Source organism: Antrostomus carolinensis, unplaced genomic scaffold (assembly GCF_000700745.2).
Source record: "Antrostomus carolinensis isolate BGI_N321 unplaced genomic scaffold, ASM70074v2 scaffold37443, whole genome shotgun sequence".
In the NCBI taxonomy this organism is placed as follows: domain Eukaryota; kingdom Metazoa; phylum Chordata; class Aves; order Caprimulgiformes; family Caprimulgidae; genus Antrostomus; species Antrostomus carolinensis.
This window is the reverse complement of record NW_010303925.1, coordinates 24,221-42,108: the sequence shown is the minus strand read 5'-3', so window position 1 is coordinate 42,108 and position 17,888 is coordinate 24,221. Positions and strand designations below refer to the sequence as shown.

The following is a 17,888-nucleotide window of genomic DNA, read 5'->3' as shown; positions in this document are numbered from 1 at the left end:
GTGGTATATTTTAAGGACTCTCAGAAAAACAATGGTTAGATCCACCCTTCCTGCAGAGATACCTCCAAGGGAAGGGAAGAAACCTGCTAAGGTGTTACACATCTCTGTCAGGGAAAGCCTCTGTGTGGCTGAGACCTTCCCACCTCGCAGGTCCAGAGCTCTTCAGGGAAGAAAACTGACCCCTCATCAGCATGCTGTGAAGTTACTGGGAGCAGTTCTCTGTGGCAAGGGCAAGCTGCCTGGAAGCCTCCTCACTGCTGGCCCAATTTTAACTGCTCCTCTGTCATGCCTTGGCACCACAGCTTTTATAAGACTAGTATGTTTTGGCAGATGAACACAGAGAGAGTTAGTGCAACTCTTGGCACAGGAAGCAGAAGAGAGTCTGGAGCCTGACTATTCTTCGGCTCTGGCCTTCCCCTCCAAACTCAAAATCTCACAGATCATTCCTGGGATGTTTCCAGCTTCCAAGAGCTATCGGCAGTATCTGTGGGACAGGATGAATATTTGTCCTTCACAAGAAATCCATAGAACAAGAGCAGCAAAGAGATGGTCAAATAGATCTGTCTTAGATCACCTTTGCTATCCTAGCCTGAATGGGCTGCTGTCTTTTAGAGAGCTGCAAAACTGTTATTTGAGCTGACTTTGTTTAGGAGGATTTTTGAAGCCTGGGCTGTACCAGAGGCTGGGCACAGCTCTTGACATTGTGGAGACTGTCCCTAGCCATTCCAGGGACATGGCCATGATTGAGGGCTTTGGCTCCAAAGTGGAGACAGCTTGTTTTAGTAAAACAGATGGTTTTACCTGGTCTGAGATCATGGTGGTTATGCAGCTGCGTAACATACAGCTCAGCCTTGTGTTTGGCAAAGGGAGGCTGGTGCTGGGAGGTTTAAGCTGATCAACTTCTCTAATGTAAGCTTTTTTGTAATTCAGAAGTGTTACACTGGCTTCTAGAGCCAGCTAGGTTACGCCAGGGCCCAGTTCAGCAGTCCAGAATAGTAGTGTGCAAAGGAGGCTTTCAGTGTTCTCCTGCCTGACTTGGGTGTCTCCTGTTGCACCATGGAAGTCTTTCCCAGTTTGAGCTGCAAAGTGTTTGTTACAATTAACATGTGAGCGTTTAATTCAATTTCTAAATCTCTGAGTGTACCAAACTTTGAATACAGCACAGAGTATCCCTGAGTCCAAGTGAAAACATTCAGAATGGGTTATGAAGTGGGTGTTTATTCTGCCTGATCTGTCATTTCGTTTCTGTCCTAATACTGCCCCTGTTGCTATGCTGTAATCGGCTGTTATGGAAACAATACATTGTCCCTAGGGTAAGTTTAGAAAAACATTCACCCACAGTGCACCCACAGATAAATCCAGTTTTAGCAACATGGTGTTTAAAGCATTATACTCTACTCACAGAGCATCAGCAACATGTGCTTGCTTGGAGCCAGCCCCAGATTACCAGTTTCTCTGTATTATTTCTCAGGCCCTACATGTCCATTGGAACGCTACGTGATCAAGTCATCTATCCAGACTCAGTGGATGACATGCACGAGAAAGGCTACCAAGATCGAGATCTGGAGTGTATCCTGCATACTGTTCATCTGTACCACATAGTTCAAAGAGAAGGAGGTAAACTGCATATTTTTGTGAAAAGCTTTGCAGAATCCATTCCCTGTGTGCGTCTTAGTGTGACTGACCTTTACTTACTGAACTGGCAAAACTCGATCCAGACCTTTTGTGGTTGTGGGAGCTGCACAACCACATGGTTGTTGCTCCTCTTGCTAATGGAGGGAGAAGAGCTAAATGCTCCTCTCTTCTCCAGTAAATCCCTGACCAAGCTGAACATCCTTATTCTTTTGTATTGGCCAGTCTGTTCATGGCATTGTGAGACTGATCACCTTCCTTCATTTTCTTAGAAAATGTAACCTGTCTTAAAACCTTGTAATGTCACTTGACTACATCAACTCAAAAGCATGTGAATGAAAGGAGAGTCAGGTCTGCTTTCACCTCCCTGGTTTGTGGGATCAGCAGGACTGTGTGCCATGGGAAGGAGTGTATGATTCCACACCGCTGGGGTGAACCAGTTAAAAATAACCAAATGATACTGGCTGGCAGTTGAGTGTTGCCATCTACCACTTGCTGTTTAAGGTGCCATGTGTTCTCAGTGTTGTTTGTCCTAAGAGTACCAGACAGTGTAAATGCACTGACACAGTAAATGTCAAGATGCTGAAGATTTCTCTTGTGTCTAACTGGAGCATTTAATGGCTTTTTTTCCCAAGCATAGCAATAATTTTCATCCTTTTGTTCCTACCAGCCACTAATCTCTAGTTTGAACTTCCTCCCCATCATTATGCTCTTAAAACAGACATAGGACAGATGTGGTAACATTTAGAGAGAAGGAGATCCTTCATTCCCCTCTAAGGAGCTGGCATTGGGAGTGCTGGATGTACACTGCCTCTCTCTGGTAGCTGTCAGTGCTCCTTTTTGAGAGGGTACTTTGAGTGCATTGCCTTGTAATGTTTGTGCTTGGCAGCTCTCAGGATCATTCTGACAATAGAGAGTAATGCCTTAGCCATTGGGAATCCCAAGATAATGTCTAAGTTCACATTCCTGCACAGTAGCCTGTTGCTCTGTTCAAAAGGCTGAAGGTGTATTTTACTTTTGAAGTATGGATAGACCCTCATCTGTTGTCTTTTCTGCACATTATATGATGGGGAGTAGTACTCATTTACAGAAGCAAATGTATACCTCCAGATACTTCTCCATCTCACAGTCCTGTCAGTAGACTCTTAGCTTGCCATGGGTTAATGCTTCTTTGTTAAGAATATAATAATGGCTGTTGGCCCTCAAGTTGCAATAGAAAATAAGAATCTGCCATCATTCTGATTCATATGATTATTCACATCTGATACTATGACACAAGGGTTGAAAAAATAGGCAGGGAGCTCAAAACTCAGTGACCAGAATGATTGCAGAGAAGGACTCTTACACTGACATTATAACTATTCCTGTTAGTATTCCTGAGTCACTTACTTCTCTAAGTGAAGTGCCCAGATTGCAGAAGAACAAGCAGATGTGTTGGAATGGGGAGTTGGAAGAGGAGGAGCAGTTAAGTTGTCAGTGGCAAGAAGCTCCTGTGGAGTGTGCATTCATAGCCTGCTGGTACTTGTAGATGTACTGAACAACACGTGACCCTCAGCAGCCAAAACCATATCCCCAGAAGTCCCTGAATGCACATTGTTGTGGTTTATAACTCTGCAGCTGGAGCATTTAACTGATGATGAGGCAGTTACTGTGCTCCACGTATGAGATGCCGTTGGCTAGGGTCATTGTTCTGCATTGCCGAACTGAAAACCCTGGTTTGGATCAGTCTTACTCTGGTTTCTGTGCCAGAGAAAATATTTATTGCTGACCCTATTCTTGCTCTTCTGCCTGTCTGACTGCGCGTGCAGGACACGCACAATCTATAAAAAGGTCTAGAGGACACTGTTAATGTTCAGTGGTGCTGTACTGAAACTTCACTCAGGAGAAGGGCAGAGTGTGCAAAAGTCTGCACCAACAAATGTTTAAAAAAATGTCTTGGAGGCTTTGCAATCTAAAATAACAGAAGTGGGCAAAGCTGGAAGACAGGGGGAGAGATTACCGCATGCCGGGAAGTTTTCAGGACCATAATGCACTTACTTGTTCCCTTTTCTCCTTGGGCATTTGCAGGAGGCAAGTACCAAGGTAGGAGCAGAGAGGAAATCCATGACATATGATTTGACATGTTACATGGATTTCATATGCTTACATATTCGTTAGAGATCCTCTAGTCTGGGACAAAGACTCATAATCAGTTTTTTTGAACCAGCAAGCCAGAGAAATATTTGTTGAAAGTGAACATTTGAGATTTTTGTTTATACATACCTGAATTATTTTTTAATTCAAATTTTTATTTTATTCTTTTGATTAAAATCAAATTCTTAGACTAAAATTATTTCTATTAAAAATGGAACTTTTTTCTTTGCAAAATAATGAAAAATCTCCTATAAAGCTTGTAGAAGAGATTTGCCCTAAACCTTCTTTTTCTTTTTTGCAAACTGCTTTGATGGTTGACAAAAACTAGCACCTTCCAATAGAAAAAACATTTTGCTGAAAAATTCCCATGAAGTTTCTATTTATATATTATATGCACTTTTTGAAAATGTACCACATTGAAAAAAAAATCAGTGAAACCAATTTTAGTTATTCAGATTCTTGTAGATATATGTGGTGTGTCCATGCTGTTTTGAACCGTTTCCATAAATTATTGTAAGAATGGATCTAACTCTCTGTCAATCAGTAAGTTATAGAACTCATATATATTTCTTTTTCCTGTAGGTCCTCTTCTCCTTCAGCTGTAGGTGCTCTTCTCCTTCAAACCCTTACCTTTGTCACTTCCCCTTTCACGTGTCCCCTGAAGTATTAAGCCCCTACCAGACAGCAGACTTCTTGGGGCACGATCCTGTTCCGTCTTAATTGATCATGAATGTCGTGCATGCATAATATGACGCTTTGCAATTTTGTGTTCTGCTCCCTGTGGGCAGCTGTGAAAAAGCCAGACGGAGCCAGAAGTGCAACTCTGATTCAGTTTATTTGTCCTGGTATAACTTTATCATCTTTAGCTGCATCACCTCCACATTGCATCAGTACAAGGGTCACCAGATGCCAAGTGTAAAGTAGCCAACAAGAGCCTGGTGTTGTTCTTGTTGCTGCCAATGGCAGAAATTCCTCTCTTTTTCAAGCAATAATGTTTGACTCGGTTAAAAGTCAGTAGAATAGTTACAGTAATAAGTAGCCCAGTTTGGCATTTAGCTTCTCTGTTACACTCATGAAACTTTTTTCAGTCGATAGCAACAGAATACACCAAAACCATCAAAACACCAGTCCTCCTCCCCACCACCACCATTCCTGATGTCCCTGAGCCCAAGCCCTAGAAGAACCCAGTGCAATTGCTGTTGCCAGTAGCACCCCTTACTGCTAGAGGCAGAATTTCCGTCCCACTGAGGCCCACAACAATGTTTTTCTCACCTGCTGGGTGCAATTTTATTACTTTCCTTTATATTGTCAATAAGGTGCCCCCATCAACACCCGCAAAGTGGCTAGCTCTACCAGAGCAATGATTTCATACAAAATGAAGGTAGCAAAGAAGGTTATATTCAACACAGTGGTGAAAAGGCATGTCCAGAAATCATGGGTAGTGGAGTAGAGATGTGCAGTAGGTATACATAAAGTGGTTCCTTTTTGACCTGCTTTGAAGATCTGTGTATATTTAGCAAGTGTCAATCGTGACGCAGCCTTAGGCTGCCGATAGTCTGTCACATGAGGGGAGCCATGAGTACGTGTAGCAGCACGCTGAATGCATGACCAGGCCTGTCAGGTTAGGGCTGATGACATTACTGAGCAAGTTCAACCTGTTTATGGTTTCTCAGCACTCCAGATTATAATTATTCCTAATTGTTTTGCACATTTGTCATCTCTTTGGGTCTTATCCAGGGAGCCTTTGTGCTTGGCCACGTATAAACACACAGACAAGCACATTTCCTCTCTCCGAGATTTTTTCATCTGATCATTTTAGCCCTGGATTTGCTTTTGTTACTGGTACCAGCAGGAACTCTGAAGTTCTCTGCCGGCTTTTTCAGTGGCTCTGAAATCCAGAGACACAAATCCCTGCAGTGTCATGCTGAGCTGGGGCTCACACAATTGATGGTCTCTTTGTTCCTTCCTCAGCTAAGGATTGTCCTTGCATATTCATCCTGCACAGCACCTGGGCTCTCTTCCATTTTGACAACTGCCTGGGGACATATGCTCATACCCTGTGCAAGAGCCTCCATGTTCAAAAACTCACCAGGGGTAGACTCTCTGGCTATAGTTTGCTGGGGTAGCCTTTCTTCTGTCATGAAGCTGTAACTCTGGTCCATGTCTGGTGAGGTGCGTTGGAAGGTAGATCTGGAAAAGCAACTTTTAAGCGTATCTTTTTATGGCAGCTGAATCTTCCGTCTTGCTTGTAAGTACGAGGATTCACAAGGATGAAGGACACACATTGCTACAGATCCCAGGCGTAATCCTTTTCACGTTGTCAAATTTAGTTTGCTTTTTCCTTCAGAAAATTGAGGTAAAAGGAATCACAAAAGAAGCTGTGCAAGAAGATGAAGTGGTCCTGTCATGAGGCTGTCACTAGTTTCTGCTGACAGCTGTATGTATTTCTCCTGCTGTTACTCTGCACAGCACATTACACATGCTCTTTGTCTTACTGGTTGCAAAAGGCATTTCTGTGACATCCAGTGTTCACCATATCTACATCATACCATGTGCAATCAAAGGCTGTGTGTAACAAGAAACTAGGCAAGGAATTTGGACTCTGAAAGCCAGGATTATGTTTGTACCTACTGCGAGATTTGTACTGCATTCATGGACGAGCCATTGAATTTCTTCTGCGTTCATGGACAAGACGTTCCATTTCTTCATTGGTAAAGTGGATGTAGCTATGGGTGACGTAAGCCACTGACTTGGCTGATATTTTCAGAATGCTGATGACCTTCACTGACCTGTGCCATGTCAGCAGGAAGAAAAGAGAAACAAGTAGGTGCATTATTGTTAATGCACAGTAGAAAGTCAGTTTATTGTGAGCTACTATGCCCAGGATGTTCAGAAGAAATAGTTCAGACATTAGAAAATAATTTTTTAAAGGGATAATATTAAAATGGATCTTTCCTTATCTGTTGTTTGAGACATTCCAAGTGGCAGATAGGGAAGTTGAGGGAGGGAGCTAGGCAGGAAGAGACAAGACGCACTTCTAATATTCAGTTAGAATGTAAGCTGAGGTGACCACAGAGATGACCATTGTATCCTGGTAAACAGAGGATAAATCTTACACCTTTAGAGGAAATAATAGGATGATTTTGCTGACAAGATGATGCTGCTTCTTGAACTTCACTCACTTTTTGTCTTTTAGTAAGTATTTATAAATCAGCTGATCTGGAAGAAACTGTATGAACGCAGGCAGTGCTTCCCCAGGCACACGTGCACACACGCACACCCACCCACACCCTAGCTCAGATCCAGATCTCTGGAGCTCGTCTATATTCTCAACTTAAAAATAGCAGAATATGAGCAGCAGCCTGAATGTTGTCTTCAGAAGTGTAGTCGTTTCTATGGCTTTCTTGAAGGACCATTCCCCTCCCTTGCCCCTAGCACCCTTTGCCAAAATGAGCGCTCCAGGAGTTTTACAGTCTTTTCTGGAAGCTGAAGGTGTACGTGGAACACCACTCCAGCTCTCTGTGTGGTCCCAGCACCTGGACTACTCATCAGCAACAGCCTCTGTGTGTCTGCTCCCTTTACCAGAGTTCATCCAAATGGTGATTCAGTTAATCATTGCACAACTCTGTCCTTGCTAGGAGCTTGCTGATAGAAAGCACTGTATGTGCCCCCGGGGGGTGTCCACTGGGATCCTTAAACAAGAATGGAAGGGAATTAAGCGAAAACAATGGGATCACTAAAGGTGATGTGTTTCTGGTGTGTGCATGCCTGGCTTTTAAATCTAACTATATACATATATATTAAAAAATCATTACCACGTTTATAGTCGTTTCTGGCAAATGTTTATTTTCACTTGGACAGTGGCAGAAAAGGGGTTTTGGTTGTGGTGTTAATTTTTTAGTTAGAGTGCTTCTGGGCTGATTTGGAAAAATATTCTTTTCCTCACTCGGCCCCACTCCAGCTGCCTGTCTCATAGATGATCTATTGGAGGCAAATGTCTTATCAGATTTTCTCTGCATCCACACTCTCCCTTTTCAAAACTTACCTATTTTGCTACTCTATCCATCTGGATTTTTTGATTGAAAACTTATTTTCAGTAGGATAATTTGGTATTAAGTTTTTCATTAGTAGGAATAAATCATGCCAGAGTATTCACAGAAACACCAGTCTGCTGAGAGGTCACAGATAATGGATCACACTCCTGTTGCATGTATCTGAAAGTGATACAGAAAAAGTCAGTTAGAGGCCATGCAGAATATTAAATAAGGATATCCAGTGTTATAACAGTTGTGGGTCATTTCTAAATACAAGGTAGCAGGAAGTCTGTATAGAAAACCCTCCTGTCTGTGCCGTTTTGTATGTTAGCTGCTTGTCTGTGCAAACAGAATGCATCCCTGGGTCTGCATCTGTGTTTCTGTTGAGTTTGCTGACCATTATTCTTTGGCTACAGTAGTGAGTGGAGTCCAGCACTGCTCTTTATGGTTTTTACACTTTATTTCTTTGAATTTGTTTTTAAATTTCCACTCACACCTTTGAAGAAGGAATAGGAAATTGTTCTATAAAACAAACATGACAGAATAAAACAATTAGTTATATACAGGTAGAAGATTTTTTCTTGAAGAGATGGTAAGTAAAGGTTTTTGACAATAGCTATATGACCACGAAGGTTAAATTCCACTTTGAAATTTGATGTGGTATTTGGAACGTTTTTCCAATTGAGTACCGTTGGAAAGGCATTGAAGTATTTCAGAAGATGTGATCCAGAACCCTGAGCTGTCTCTTCTGCAGTGGAAATGTTCTTTGTGATTTTGGTTGCAGATTGCAGAGATGTTGCAAGTGAAGTTGCATTTCCTTTATAAACTTACATTGTCCTGACCTGTTTTGTTTGCATTTTTTTAAAAGGCTGGGACGCCATCATGGATTGGAAAGATGTCTTATCGGGAGGAGAAAAACAAAGGATGGGCATGGCTCGGATGTTTTACCATAAGTAAGCATTTTGATTTGTTCTTTAGGTGGCATCTGAAAATGAGTAAGAGTTTTGCAAGTTTACTCTAATAGTTTGAGCAGTAGTGGACTATAATCTCCATGCAATATGCAATACTGCTAGGTGATTGCATTGGACCACAGACATTGTCATTTATTCGAACAAGCTCTGCTTTTAGTTTGGACAATGTTTCTTACTTAAGCTTTGCTTTTGGCAATGTGGCGTTACATTTTCCAGATGTTCCTTTCTTTAACATCTTGGGCACAAACATCTTCCCTGGATCTGTCCTACAAATATTGCACAAGTCTGATGGACTGTTGCAAAGGCTGTGGGAGTTTGAAAGCCAAGCTCCAAAACTTTTTGGTTTTGAAGACTGCAAGCAGGCAAAGGCAGCCCCAGTCCATACATAGCAGTGGATAGAAAGTTTCTGAGTTGGCTGTAGCTACTGCATGACCTGATGACAAGACAGAATAATACTAGCTCAAACTAGAACATAGAAGTTAGATCACTGTGTACTCAGATGGACCAGGAAATAATAAAACCCATTTTTCCTGGAAGCTGGCTCTGCCCCTGAATAATGCAGGGAAACTTTATGTTGTTGCTAGCCAGCTTCCAGCTGTAGATCAGAGGCAGCTGTCTGGCAAAAATAGATCTCTCCTTTCCGTTGTTCTTTCGATTAAACATCGTACATGGGAATGCTGTCCAAAGCATAGGGGAGTAATGTTCTTTTTCTGCTTTTGAAAGGCCGAAATACGCGTTGCTGGATGAATGCACGAGTGCTGTAAGCATCGATGTTGAAGGAAAGATATTCCAAGCTGCAAAAGCTGCTGGGATATCCCTGCTTTCTATAACACACAGACCTTCTCTTTGGTAAGTATGTTCAGGGATTTGTCATGGTCCTTGCTTTTAGCTTTCTGACAGGCAAGTGAATTGGCCTTTATTCTTAGTACTAGGGCAGTTGGTCAGTCAATATCTACTGCACTTTCTAAGACAGCTTGTCTGCAATAATAGCAATGTAAATGCATTTAGCATTGTAGTTTTTTTTCATTCTTTGACACATTTATTCCTCCCTCATTTTTTTTTTAATTTGTTTCACTTATTAACTATTAATAGCAACGTGCAGGTATCTAAGAGGCAATTAATATTTCACCACACCACAGCCACAACAGATGATATCACCAGATTATTCTGAAAAGGTGACAAGTTACATGAGCTGTCCTGGGGAAGTTTACCAGTGCTTAGGAGAAAATGGGAAACATGGGAAGTGGTTAACCTGTTCTTTGTCCTTCCATAGGAATAATGTATCTATTAAGTTCAGTTGTGCCCTCTTCTGTCTGCAGAGTTTGAGAGCTTTCAAAATGAAAGAAGAAATATTAGAATTACGAGAAACATCATTCTAGTGAGGGAGTACTAAATATGGCAGAGTCCCTCAAAGGAAATAAATGTAGTTACTGAATACATAAAACCACTGAATACTTTAAAGGGCAAAAGGAGATCAAGAAGGTGTAAGAACTACAGAACTATTTGTTCTGCTAATGTCAGATTGATCTCTACTGTCAGAGTGTTTGCTTTTTTAAGCTGATGACAAAAAATCTATTGCCAATTCGTTGCCTCAAAGGAAAGAAATTGTACCAGTGTCTACTTCTCTGAAAAAGAACAGTTTCCCTGTCATTCCTCCTTCCTCTGTGGTGATAGTGACAGGAAAGGTCTTTTGTTGGATCAGGACCTAAATATTAAGAAAAAATGGGTATTCTGATAAGGAAAAAATGTTACATAGACATTGGTTTTTAAAATAATTTAAATTACACTTAAAAAGAAAAGTATTATTTTGTTCATTTTTTTGAAGTTTGGCATTATTTTAAAACTGCTGCTGAAGAAAGCAGGTATTTGAGAGCATTGGCTAGCAAGTCCAGGAAGGTGACTCTGCCCCTCTACTCTGCTCTGGTGAGACCCCACCTGGAGTAGTGTGTCCAGTTCTGGAGTCCTCAGCAGAGGAAAGACATGGACCTGCTGGAGTGGGTCCAGAGGAGGGCCACAAAAATGATCAGAGGGCTGGAACACCTCTTCTACAAAGAAAGGCTGAGAGAGTTGGGGTTGTTCAACCTGGAGAAGAGAAGGCTCTGAGATGACCTTAAATGCAGCTTTTCAATACTTAAAGGGGGCCTGTAAGAGAGGTGGGGACAGACTTTTCAGTAGGGCCTGTTGTGTTAGGACAAGAGGTTGTGGTTTTAAACTAAAAGAGGGTAGATTTAGACTAGATCAAGGAAGAGATTTTTTACAGTGGGGGTGGTGAGGCACAGGAACAGGTTGCCCAGAGAGGTGGTAGGTGCCCCATCCCTGGAAACATTCAAGGTCAGGCTGGACGGGGCTCTGAGCAACCTGCTCTAGTTGAAGATGTCCCTGCTTATTGCAGGGGAGTTTTACTAGATGACCTTTAAAGGTCCCTTCCAACCCAAACTATTCTGTGATTCTATTCTGATTCCATGATTCCACCCATAAATAACAGTGCTGCAAAGGGGGGGAAGTTCTGCAAAAAAACTTGTGAGAAAGACCCTTTGAATTCAGTTTCCTACTGACATTTCTTGTTTCTTAGTACTAGTGCTATTCAAGAAGGTTTGAGATTGTTCCTCTAACCTCCACAGCACTATTGACATTATCAGAAATCTGATGATACGTGGGGTTCTGGAGAAGTAAAGAGAGTGCTGAGTTTTCAGAAATAAGCATCAAATGCCTTTAACTTAGGTATGCTTCTGCAGGAGCTGAACTGCAGAGACAAAGAGTGGGTTCATATGCTGTTTTCTTCTCCTCAAGATTATACCAGGAAACGTTGGCTTTTTAAATCAAAATATTGGCTACTTTCCTAGACCACAGACGTTGGATGTCTCAATCAGCTATCTTAACTTCCTGATTTTTTCAGGTTTTGGTGGGGGAAAAATGGAGGGATAGGTTACACATTTGGTGTCACAAAGAATAATATGCAAGAAGTGGTGAATATGAGCCTGGAGTTGAATCTCTTTTGAGTACCATGTCATAAACTGTTGAGTTTATTAAACTGTCATATTCCCTTTATGGGATTTATAATCACTGTTTTATGATGCATCTCATCTTCTATAATTTATAGTGATGAATTACACAGTCATACCAGCAGCTCTGAGGGAACTCTCTGCTCTTCCTCCTGCGCCTCCTGATAAATGTCTTGTCAGGTCTTGACAAACTCCCCATGTACACCTTTGAATATTTTTGGTGCACACACCCTGAAACTCACTGCCAGATCTGTGACTCCGACGCAGACTTTTTTATTTTGGCCCTCGCAAACTGAACCATGTTTTAGGACTGGAGGTTTCTTTAGCCAGCCTTGTAGGATGGAAGGGAACAAAATGAGGTGTAATTCGAACAAACTAGAGTTTTATCAGTAGCATCAGGTGCACCATGCCTGCCTGAATATATTTTCTGCTAAGGAGGTAAAACATCTCTCATAAAGTGAGATAAATAAAATTATCTGGGACTAGCATTCCTGGGGGAGAAGGGAGGTCTTGTCTGCTGCTCCTCGTCAGGCTCCTGGAGAAAGCAGAGTCTGGTGGAGTTGCAGTGAAGGCAGCTGCAGCCACAGACAATGTTTCTAAGAGGGAGGCAGGAAGAGGGAGGCGGCCACATTGCCCAGGGACAGCAGACTGTGGTGGTGACTCTCTGCATCCCTGCTGCCTACTCCTGAGCCCGGCCACGCTGGCTGCTCGAGGCGATGACCGCCCCGGCTGGGAAGCCCACAGCAGTGCTGATAGCTTACACCTCGCTGTTGAACTTTACTAGATGGCCTAGGGAGGTCCTGGTGACAAGCTTTGCAATACTCAAGTCCCTTATGAAGAGCATCCTGGGATTATGAGTCACCGAAAAAAAGTCTTACCCAGTGATCCAAAACTGGACAACTCTCAACTTCCTGAGAAGCACCATTGAACAGAGACAGACATCCAAATTTGCATGCAAAAATGAACCATCTGTTCCCTGAGCCATTACTAATGTTTTAATTTCTGCTGCAGGAAGTATCACACTCACTTGCTGCAGTTTGATGGACAAGGTGGCTGGCGTTTTGAGCAGCTGGACACTGCTATCCGCTTATCACTGAGTGAGGAAAAACAGAGACTGGAATCTCAACTTGCAGGAATTCCTAAAATGCAGCAGAGACTGAATGAACTGTGTAAAATCTTGGGAGAAGACTCAGTGCTCAAAACAATGGACAAAGAGGAATAAATAATTTATGGTTTATGTTTTTTAAAGTATTTTTTTAGTTAAAAGCATTACAAATTCAGCCATTATCCTTTGCATGCATTGTGATAGAGGCTTAGAGCATAGAGAAACACAGCCAGCAGAAACTAATGCTCTGAATGCTTTGTAAGACTTTATTGTTTTAGTATTAAGGAAGAAAGTGGTTGAACTGTGAAAAGAAAATACGCAAGTGCACAGAGTATAAGATTAGTCATTGCAGCTTATGTTAATTCCTAGTGAAAGCCCAATTCACTGCAAAAAACTTAGGTTTTGTAGGTGAATTTTCGCCTGAGACTTGGCTTGCAGAATGTGCTCTTGTACCGGGTCACTGTGTGCGTATGATATGCCTGCTACGCAGAGCAGACTTGGCATGAAACTCAGGCATGGAGCACAGCAGAGGCAGCATCTGGGTGAGTATGCAGATGCATGCAAAAATCTCATTTGGGTATAAGAAACATTATTTCAGCCCATGTAAAACCAAACTCCTGTTCTACTACTGAATCACATACACACCTTTACCTGTGTTTCCATAGGAAGTAACGTAATAGGCTGACCAGACGACAACTGTCCGAGCAACCCATTGCCCTTGCGACAGAGAAGGAGAGATAGAGCTAAATAAGTAATATGCCTGTGCTGTACTTTGTGCCATTTTGCATAGCTTCAGAGGCTCTTTGCCCTTTGTGATACATCAGTTCCTTTGGGGGATTATTTATGTCCCCTATTTAGTAACCGCTGGTGGGGGGATGGAGCACTGGGCCTGGCATCAAGTGACTTAGTTTTTGCTTGACTAAGTCATTCATCTCCTCCATGGCTCTGATCCAGCCAGCGTCCATTTCTGACCCAGTTCCTCCATTGGTAAAATCACAGTATAGACACTTGTTTGTTCTGCGAGACACTTTGTGACAGGAAGGACTGTAGGAGAAGAAAATGTCAGTTTCTAACAATACACTGAATTCTCAGGCATGGCTGTCCAGCCAGTTAAAGTGCTTAGCACTTATAAAGGTCTGTGAAAAATTAAGAGCATTTTGTAACCACTAATTAATATGCCTGCTATAGCCCAGTAGAGTGACTGAACACTGCCCTCCCCATGAGCAAATGCACTAGTTAGCTCTGCTTTCAGATGCACTCACTGATTGTCCCATCTGCTTTTCAGTTCAGTAGGAGCCTGGTCCTCAGTCAGCCGGAAGGTGCTTTAAACAGAAACCCCTAAGATAGTGCTGGCCTGAGTGCCTTGCTGGAGGCAAACCCCAGTGAATTAGATATAAGGCTGGGAATGGATTTAAGAGCTCCCGATCTGCTTTCTTTGACTGGAAGTGCACTATAAATGGGCAGCTCAGGAGTGAAGGTCAGGGCAGGTAAGAGCCTTTGCTGACAGATAAATGAGCCTTAGCCGAGATGTAGCAATCCTGAAGCTTGTTGGTTCCTTTTTTCCTAGAAGAAGTATGATTCCTTAGAAGATTTCTCTCTGGTGTGCTTAGTCTGAGAGGGGCAACGCATAAGCTGTTAAGAACTGTTAAAAGAGGATAAATATTTTGGGTGTATTTGCTGAGCTGGGAATATTTGAGCACCTTGAAGTTAATATAAACTGTTTCCTTTTTCTGATTGCTTCACAAACAAGGGGAAGGTGAATTAACTCCATCCGCCAAAACCCAGTCCAATGCACTAATAATTAGCCCATCTTCCTTCCCACTCTGTACTCATCTTGCTGGTTTTACAGATTTCCAATGGCACTTGCACCAGAAAGTGGAACAAGTCTGCTCCCTGTCCTGCTCCTCCAGAGTCTGTGACTTGAATGTAATCCTGTACTTGTCCTGGTGACAACAGTTTGTTCCTCTCATTAGTTTTCTCTCTCTGTAGAGACCCCTGGGATTTCTCACTGACACAGAAAGAAATGCTCTTGGGAACCTTTGAAAGGGATGAGAAATTAAGGTTCAAGATAATAAGATGTTGTGTTGTAAAGTGCAGACTGGAGGTCACTGATGACATATGCATGCATTTTAATTTGCAAGTGTCTCTGCTTGTCCCTCTCCCTGAAGGCTAGCTTTCCTCCTTCTCATCTTCAAAGAAGAATTCAGAACTGCTAAGGAAAAACAGAAGTCAGCCAACAATCTGTTCTCAATGAGTGTAAGTGAGATGACTGATGATTTTAAAGGCTTGTGCATTTCTGAGTTATGTTTCTCTAAGATGGTGATGAATCAGGCATGCATCATATGCATGCCCTTGTCCAGCTTCTGCGTATCCTGCTAGCACAAAGCAGCCACAAAGCCACCTTTCCACAAGCCTCTCCCAAGGCAGGAGCTGAGGTGGAGGAAGGGGCATTAGTGTTCTCCACCCCTCCGTTAAACACTTGACTACGTGGCTCAGAGATGAACCAGGGTTGTCCAGTTCCTGAATGAAGAGACCATTGAACAGTGCTGAGCAATTGGCCCAATTTGGCACAGTTACAGGTATGGCCCTGCACGCTCCCAGCCTCCCACCAAAGCTCTGCCGTGGCACTTGACCTGTTGGGAGCCATTTTGGGCAAGTGCAGCACCTGAAATCTGCTGAACTGCCTCGCATTGATCAAAGCTGGCCATCCCTCATGCCACAACAGAAACACATCTTCTGAGGAAGTTGTGTTTAGAAGAAGAAAGTTTATTTGCTGCTTTTTAAATGAGATTTATGCATAAAACATACAGATACATACGTTACTGATGAAATTTCCATGAAAACTGAAATTGCACCAGGATCAATGTAATAGTAGTTTCCTTGAAGTTTGATAGATATTTCTTGGATCCAGTATTGCACTTAAACGTTCCCATTCAGTAATATAGCATAAAATATCCTAGCACCTCACTCAGCTCTTTACACTCTCATAGGTATGACAAGAACATTAGAGGCTGGTATGAGAAACCCTTCTCTAAATAGGAACTTTCTGAGTAATACCGAGCCAGTTTTTCAAAGATTTTCTGTACCAGTGATTAATTATTTTTAAAGTTAGTTTTGTGGCTGGAAGAGAAGCTGCACTGGAGATTTTCTCTGCAAACTTTCTGAGTTGTTCCAAGGGCTAATTGAGATGGGAGTCTTCATTTCTGTTTCTGGAGAGTTTTACCTCTGGTGTAATACAGCCAGCTCATTTTGTACTGCTTCAGACCCAGCCAGGAAAGCAAGAGCAGAGGCACATGCTCCCTGCTCAGGAAATATCTCAGGGAGATGCTGTTCTGGAGCTGAGGCATGGGGACCACTTGGCCTTTGCAGTGTAAGAGGATCAGAGCAGGGCAGGATGCTTTGGTGCAGTCCTTTTTCATGGTACAATCAAAGCTGCTCATCAATGTTCCTTCCCTTTCTGTCATTCAAGAGCTGTGACTCCATGGGAGGCTGAGGAAGTGACTTTTTGGCCTTCCTTCTGCCTGTCATATTGAGCTTGAGCTAGACAGATCCAGGTCGTTGTGTCATGGCATCTGTGCCTTCAGGGCTGGATACTGCAAACCTCCTGTAAGCACCCTCATCCCCCAGGACTTGGGGCAGACTGGACTTGTCTGGGTCTGCATCCTAGAGGAGTACAAATGCTGAACAAAATTCATACCAGTCTCAGGCATGGAGTAACTACAATAAAAATGTGAAGCATCCACATCAGTTCATTCAGATAATGTTGGGATGTTTTGCAAGAATCTCCAGAATGGGAGGAAACATTTTTTGAACATGGGATTTCAGTATTTTAACCTAGGAGGAGTTTGTTTTTGATTTAGTTTTGGGACCAGACTCATTCCTGTTTCAGACTTGGAAGCCCTCCTTCTGCAGGGGTAGAAAACCCCATGTAGCTTTTAAAGGAGATTTTTGAAACCAGTGGGATTTGTATTTGAGTGAGGAATGAAGGACTGGGTATTCAATGGGATATTTTAGGGAAAATTGCAATACAAATGATATCCTAAAGCAAATTAACACATTTAGAGTCCCCTCAGTATGTCTGAATGATGATAATGCATGTCAAAGTCAAGTTTACAAGCCTGTGATCAGAGATTTCAATCATATACAGAATTAAATCCCCCTACAGAGCTGTTAATGAAGCTTAAGAGAACTGAACTGCTAATCAAATGTGTCTTTGTTTTTGTTTATGTTTGATATTAATGCCTTTTAAGAGTAGACAATTTATAAAGCAATAAATCATGCTTTACAGTTGTAATTTATTCCAACCTCAAATAAAACATTGCATTTACTTTGAGTTTACAGAGTTCCTTATGAATCATTCACAAAGGAGTTAGGACCTGCCTGTGTGTGCTCTGGGAGCCCCTTCCCATTCCTTGTTTCTGTGATGGGGTAGGAAGATGAGGGGTGGATGCTGTGTGTTTGCAAGTTCAAACAAGCGTTTCCTTCCTAGATTGTCTGCTGGCAGTGGCTGCTGTGAGGTTTCGCATGTCTCCTGCCCATCTACTTCAGTGTGGACCTGATTCATGACAAGAAGGTGACAAGAGATGCCACCACTTGCTGGGAAGTTCTGCAGAGAGGCTGGGCACTGAGCTGTGTGCAGGAGGACGATGTCAGTAGCCCAAGATCAGGTGGCCTCAGCAGCATCACTCCCAAAGGTTGTTATGGTCTTTGTAAGATGAAGTTATGCATAAAGCATCAATGTCACAAATATTACAAGCACGTGCCCGTGCTGGCTTAGAATAGCAGATTTATTTTTTTTTTTTCTTTAGGGATTAAGATCCACAAACACAGTCTCTTTAGCCCTGCAGGCTACCAAGAGTATGAGGACCCTCAGGACACTGTTAGACTCCTTAGCACCCAGAGCCAGCTTGTGCCTTGTCACATCCCAGCCATGTGGCTGGGGATGGTGAGGCACCCTGTGGTGGTGCAGGACCTGGGTTATGCAGCTGAGGAGCCCGTGGCAATGGGGGTC

At 42.6% G+C, this 17,888-nt stretch overlaps 1 protein-coding gene across 1 annotated transcript; it reads left to right on the top strand.

Moving 5' to 3' along the window:
- The first annotated feature begins 1,462 nt into the window (after positions 1-1,462).
- LOC104522085 (ATP-binding cassette sub-family D member 2) lies at positions 1,463-13,004 on the top strand. The gene is made up of 4 exons (XM_010164273.1): positions 1,463-1,617; positions 8,668-8,752; positions 9,494-9,619; positions 12,784-13,004. The coding sequence occupies exons 1-4, from the start codon at positions 1,479-1,481 to the stop codon at positions 12,992-12,994; spliced, it is 561 nt and encodes a 186-aa protein (XP_010162575.1). The 5' UTR covers positions 1,463-1,478; the 3' UTR covers positions 12,995-13,004.
- The last annotated feature ends 4,884 nt before the right edge of the window (positions 13,005-17,888 follow it).